The sequence below is a fragment of the Ipomoea triloba genome, chromosome 9, assembly GCF_003576645.1.
Source record: "Ipomoea triloba cultivar NCNSP0323 chromosome 9, ASM357664v1".
NCBI lineage: Eukaryota > Viridiplantae > Streptophyta > Magnoliopsida > Solanales > Convolvulaceae > Ipomoea > Ipomoea triloba.
Genome location: NC_044924.1, coordinates 19,811,634 through 19,818,275, shown reverse-complemented (window position 1 = coordinate 19,818,275; position 6,642 = coordinate 19,811,634). Strand labels below are relative to the sequence as shown.

Sequence of the window (6,642 nt, the reverse complement as noted above, 5' to 3'; positions counted from 1 at the left end):
ATATTTTGATACATTGTATTTTTTTTTTTAAAAAAATATTATATTATAATTTTTAAAATAACTTGTACTCCATCTCGGAAAAAGAAGTTAGGTTGGAGTTTTTCGCTAATTGAATTGATATAATTATTAAGGGTGTGTTTGGTTCCAACATACAAATCGGAATTGGAATGAAAATTAAATATTTGGTAATTGGAATGAGTTTTGGTAAATATATTTTGCATGGTTGGTAGTATGGTGAAATTGAAATGATTATCAATATTGATATTTGGTTATGTATGATCTTATAATCAGAATAAAGGTTTTAAAAATATTTAAAAAATCAAAGCAATTGATCTGATAAGTGAAGATGAAGTGAGTAGGCAATGCAGTGAAGAAGTCGATGAAGTGAAGAGAGGTGATCAGATGAGTGAGGAGGCGACGAAATGAGGAGGAGATGAAATGAGGGGGAATAAGGTTGATTAATGAAATGGCACCTGATTTAAATTAGGTAATGAGTGTTGTAATTATAGCGATAATCAAATCCAATAAATGTGTTTTAAAAAGTTGTCAACCAAACAATGATATGACTTTCATTCTCATCCCTTGTGTCTAACCCCATAAATAAATACATCCTAAAACCCATTAATGTTTAATATTAATTTGTCATATTTTAAAAATTATATATAATTAGGGATCATTCCTATCAAGTAGTCGACTGGTAACTTGATAATTAAGCTATAAGTTCAACTTTAAATATTACTCGTAGTACAAATCTAACTTTCAATAGAACCAATCTATTTAAGAGGATCATATATAGTTGTTACAAAACAAAAAGCCTAAATATAATATTTTTTTTTCTTTCGAAAGAACTGTTAACAATATAATCCTAAAAAAATAATTATTTCCACAAAAAATAACAAGCATAAAAATAAAAGGAGAAATTTCTAGGTTAGTTTGAGTCGTGTGATACCCACACTATCCTTAAAATCTTATTTGCTACTTCTCAAAGTGCTAGGAGGTTGTAGCATAGATTTTCCAGGATAAAACAATCTATGATTTAATGTTTGAGCACTCAAACGAATACACCCGGTGAACTAGAACACGGCTTTGAACACAGAAAGAAGATGGATCGGAAGATGATAGAGGTTTTCCGAAATTCAAAAAACGTGACTGTTATCCAATGGCTTATATAGGAGAAAGAAATAGCAAACGAGTGACATTAAAACTGATAATAAAATCAGTCCTGAGTAGTTCGAAAGGTACCGAGGGTGAAATTTGATTTGCAATTTTTAGGCGTGAGAGATAACATTCATGCTATATAATTTTACACTCTGGTCTTGTATATATAGTTTTGCAAATTCTCTTGGTTTTTCAATGTGGGATAAGTGCTTGTGGTCCAGTGGCATCAAACCCTTTCCTTTATACGGGAGGTGGTGGGTTCGAGCCTTAGTTGACTCTTGTACTTCAATAGGTTGAGAAAGTAGTTATGAACAGACAGTATTCAAAAACAAAAGAATAGATCTACTTTAAGAGTCAACTCAATACAATATATTAATCTCTTTATTTTGCTAAAAAATCGAAATTTACTTTGGTCTTACCTAAATCTGGAACAAACCCTACATATATTTATATTACAAAATAACAACTTTCAATGTAAATTTGTATTTTTTTCCACAAGAACGAGGGTCAGACGGTGTGCCTGTAAAATTTTTCATATTTTATTATAGTATATACGCCATGTTTTTATATTGAAATATACCAGTGGGTTCCAAAAATTTCCTTCCTTCTTCCCTATAAAAGGCTGCCCAATCTTTCATTCTTGATGTACAGAGAGAGGTCACAGTGTATTGCATTCATTCAATAATGGCTGCTGCTTTAACAAACTTGATGAAGGGAAGATCTTCCCTCCAACCCAGCATCTGCGATGCTTTCAACACTAGGTTGGCTCATTCTGCTTCGTCCTCTTTTGCCCAGAGATTGAGAGATCTCCCTAAGGATTTCCCTGCCACTAACATCAAGAAGGAAACCTCTCAGGTACACACTACAAACTTTTGATCAACCCATTAACACAATTATTGCCTACATTTTTCAGCAGTTTTTGGTAATTTGGTTTAATTTGCTTGCTGTCCTAAACACCAGAGCAAATCTTGAGCTTCTTCTGCCCAATTCCTGGTGATTTTTTAGGGAAATTATGGGATAGAATACCATTTCTCATCAAAGCTACTTTTCCTTGCCAACCCTCATTCATTGTAGGAACATGGAGTTTTTGACTAAATTAAGAAACTTGTTAATGTGTTTGGTTCTTTACTTCTTTTTTTTTTTTCTTGTTCTGCCGGTTATTTACTCGTGTTGAAGTTAAATTCCATGATAAGATATTTCGGCATTTGACCTTTTCATGTACTTTCAGTCAACAAAGGTTCTATAAATGCTAATTTCTTTTTCTGATTTACCCATTAAAAAATAAATAAAGATTTTTCTCACCTGCTAACTTTGGTTTGTTTTTTTTTTCCCTAATATGAAATGTATGGGGGCGTTTTGGTAATTTCATTATTTTGTTTCTTTTTGTTAAATCAAAAAACTGATAAATGTTTTACAGGAGTTCGATCAGAGGTAATTTTAAGCATGCTCTGTTTGAAAATCTTGAAAATGATTTTTGAAAATTATTTTTTGGGTTTTCAGTGTTTAGATGTGCTTGAAAAATGCAAGGAAACTATCTTTCATTGACTAGGGAAAATAGGGCCATTTTCCACCCACTCACAACAAGGTTTTAGGTTTTCGACGAAAGCCATAGATCTACTTTCCAGCTGAAATCATAGGTGGTTTCCGGCAAAAATTAGTGGTGTTTTTTTTTTTTTTAATTTTAATAAATAAAATTATATTTAATATTATTATACATATTTTTATATTCTAAATAAAATAATTAAAATGTTTAATTATATAATTCTACTTGTTTTTTCAGAAAATGAACCAAACATATCAATATAGTTTTCAAGAGTACAACCAAACACTAAAAATGAAACTATTTTCTAAAAAATAATCATCATTTTCCAAAAAATATTTTTCAGAAGTCATTTTCATTTTTATGCATACCAAGCGGACCCTTAGTCAAGTTGACTGTGTTAATTTGATAATTACAATGTTACAAGTTTGACTTTCAGAAGGACTTATTGACAAGTCGCGACTAAAAACTTAAATAACTTGTTAGAAGTATTTGTAATACATTTGTGGGGTGGAGGAATGTTTAAATATTCTAGGAAAAAAAAGCATTTTCCCTGTAAAAATTGCAGCTTTTTCCTGAAATTATAACAATTGTACACTGTCACCTACAAAATGAATGCATATTTTTCATGTCTCAGCTGATTGGGAGGACTCCTCTTGTTTATCTTAACAAAGTTACTGAAGGTTGTGGTGCTTATATAGCTGCTAAACAAGAAATGATGCAGCCTACTGCAAGCATCAAGGACCGGTATTATGCTAATTACTTGTCTTTAATTAATAACATTTTCATATACAGGTATATAAAATCACTAGACCATTTGTATATTTCTGGGGTGACAAAGGGAAACCCGCAGCCACTATTTGAGGGCGTGCACCGGGTAAACCTGTCTTGTGACCCTAGCCAGTAAAAGACCACAATGAGATAAACCAATCTAGGTTTTGTGACCCTAGCCGGCAAAAGACTACAATGAGGTAAACTAGCCTAGGTTGCCCATAGTTGACTGGCTCAAACCAACTCGTGACCTTGTGGTTACAAGTTTGTATCCTTAGCTATCTTAGTTGGGATTACCCGACTTTGTGTATATTGGTATTATGTGTTGATGCTGTAATCTGTTTTGCAACCAGACCAGCAATGGCAATGATTGCTGATGCAGAAAAGAAAGGTTTGATCACACCTGGAAAGGTAACAGCACCCATTGCAACTGTTACAGAAACTGCCCTGCTTGTTTTGTTGATAACCAAAGTCTCGTAACTTTTTCGTTGTCCTGTTGGATAAAATTTGTAGACAACCTTAATTGAACCGACATCTGGAAATATGGGGATCAGTATGGCATTCATTGCTGCGATGAAAGGATACAAAATGGTTTTGACAATGCCATCATACACAAGCATTGAGCGAAGGGTGACAATGAGAGTGTTTGGGGCTGATTTAGTACTTACAGATCCAGCCAAGGGCATGGGTGGAACTGTGAAGAAAGCTTATGACCTTTTGGAATCCACACCAAATGGCTTTATGCTTCAACAGTTCTCCAATCCTGCCAATACTCAAGTATGCACCTTTTTCCCCCTAAAATCTTTGCCACATTGCATGTTTACTTGCAAAGACTGATAGATATTTCAATGAATTGCTATTGGAACCAGATACATTTTGAGACGACTGGTCCTGAAATATGGGAAGACACCCAGGGTAACGTTGACATTTTCGTTATGGGAATAGGAAGTGGTGGCACTGTCTCGGGTGTTGGGCAATATCTGAAATCCCAAAACCCCAATGTTAAGGTATGTTGGAGTATGTATTATATTAGGAATAGGAGAGGAGCGGATCGGGTCAGCCTATAGTACACGAGTATTTTTGTACTGGTGCATGTTTAACTTTGGATATAAATATGATGTTTGTAACCTGCATGTTTTATCATCACCATCACTATTAATAAAAAAATAGTTTCACTCCCATGGAAGTAGGCATATTGTAAATCTTCTCTTCCTTATTTTCTGTCATTGTTATTGTTTTTTGTTCTTGTTAATCTCAACAAGGTAGCTTCCAGTTTGCATTGCTTTGTGGTTGCTCAAATTTATAGGAACTATAATGCAAAGACGTTTTATGTTTGCTTGCTTTTTTGATAGATATATGGAGTTGAGCCAACTGAAAGCAATGTACTAAATGGCGGCAAGCCAGGTGAATTATGTGGCCTTATCCTGTTTTGGACAATCACTTGACCTTAATTGTGTGGAAATTCCTACTGACCAGAAGTTAAAGTGATCAATTTCAAAATTTTGGTTGTGTTGTAGGTCCCCATCACATAACTGGAAATGGGGTGGGGTTCAAGCCAGATATCCTTGACATGGATGTAATGGAAGAAGTTCTGATGGTAAACTCTACTTTATTGCTGTTATTATTTGAATGCCAAAATGGAATCCTTGTACTATTGTATATAGTGATAACAACTACAAAGACTATGAAATTACATTGTGTTGGAATAGTGCTTAGCTTGAGTATCTGGTTAAATGTTATACATTGCAGGTCTCCAGCGAAGAATCAGTGAACATGGCCAGAGAGTTGGCACTGAAGGAAGGGCTCATGGTAATTTCTCAAATGGCATACAGATTGTTGCAACTCTAGGCAACAAATATGGTCACATTTTATCTTTAGATTGTTTGATATGCCATATAATGATCCTTTCGGCTGGGCGGAGGTTGGTAAAGTCCAAGTCTAGCACCCAGTAGTTGGGGGATTGTTGAGCGGAGGCCAGTAAAGGATAAAGGCCAAGTCCAACACCCAGTGTCTTGAAAATGTGATGGCAGTCTATAAGGAAATAAAGTTGTGCATTCGCTACTAGTTATAGCTTTTGGTATAAGTGACAAGTGCTTGATCTAACAAGTGGTATATGAGCCTCACGGGTTGGTGATGGGAGGGGAAATTGTTGGGCGAAAGTCGGTAAAGGGTAAAGGCCAAGTCCAGCACCCAACGTCCGCTTTTAGCGTAAATTATAAGTGCTTGATCCTAATACTTTCAACCATGTAGGTCGGGATATCTTCGGGGGCTAATACAGTAGCTGCACTTAGACTTGCCAGCAGACCAGAAAACAAAGGAAAACTCATTGTGGTATGAGAAATATTTGATGCATCTTCAATTCAATGATTTGTTTCCTCCATTAATCTTCTGACACTTTTGTGCATGGATCTTCCTGTTTTAAATCTCAGACTGTGCATCCAAGCTTTGGGGAGCGGTACTTGTCATCTGTCCTTTATGAAAATCTCAGGAAAGAGGCTGAGGCCATGCAGCCAGTTCCAGTTGATTGATTACTTCTTAGCATATTATGTTTTGATTACATGTTATACAATCATTATGGATATGATAATGCTGTAAACTCTCACCACTCACCAGTTTCTGTTATATTAATCTGAAACCCTCAACTTGTTCATTTTATTTTCTTTTTTTAGCGGATTTTTCTCACCGATTATAACACCTACAGCAATGGAATTTATTGAAATATGACAGACAAGGCACAATAAAGAGTAATTGCATGTATTAATATTAACCGCTTGTTCAAGGAACTGAAGAGTGTGTCCTCTTGGGACAATGAGTATCCCCACGCACACACATATATAGGGCTAATTTTCAGAGTGGTTAGGTCTTAACGTCCCGTTAGTGCGACCGCACCATTAGGTATGCAAAAACACACCAAATAATGTTAGAAAACGTACAACAATAAAATGCACCAATGCATCACAAAACGCACCACACAGCAAAAAATGCACCATACTCCACCACACATAATGGTGTGTTTCTAAACACTGCGTGGTGCGTTTATGCGTACCTAATGGTGCGCTTTGTGGTGATACCCATACCTAATGATGTATTTTATGTGCATTAGTGCATTTCATTGTTGTGTGTTTCCTAGCTTGGTGCGTTTTTACATATTAATAGTGCGGTCACACGTTAAG

General features: G+C 35.3%; 1 protein-coding gene across 1 annotated transcript; it reads left to right on the top strand.

Annotated features, from left to right (window-relative positions):
- The first annotated feature begins 1,670 nt into the window (after nucleotides 1–1,670).
- On the top strand, nucleotides 1,671–6,124 carry LOC116030521 (bifunctional L-3-cyanoalanine synthase/cysteine synthase 1, mitochondrial). Its single transcript, XM_031272791.1, has 10 exons — nucleotides 1,671–2,013; nucleotides 3,336–3,445; nucleotides 3,823–3,880; nucleotides 3,983–4,246; nucleotides 4,339–4,476; nucleotides 4,822–4,873; nucleotides 4,987–5,066; nucleotides 5,219–5,278; nucleotides 5,720–5,800; nucleotides 5,899–6,124. The coding sequence occupies exons 1-10, from the start codon at nucleotides 1,843–1,845 to the stop codon at nucleotides 5,995–5,997; spliced, it is 1,113 nt and encodes a 370-aa protein (XP_031128651.1). The 5' UTR covers nucleotides 1,671–1,842; the 3' UTR covers nucleotides 5,998–6,124.
- Nucleotides 6,125–6,642: the final 518 nt, after the last annotated feature.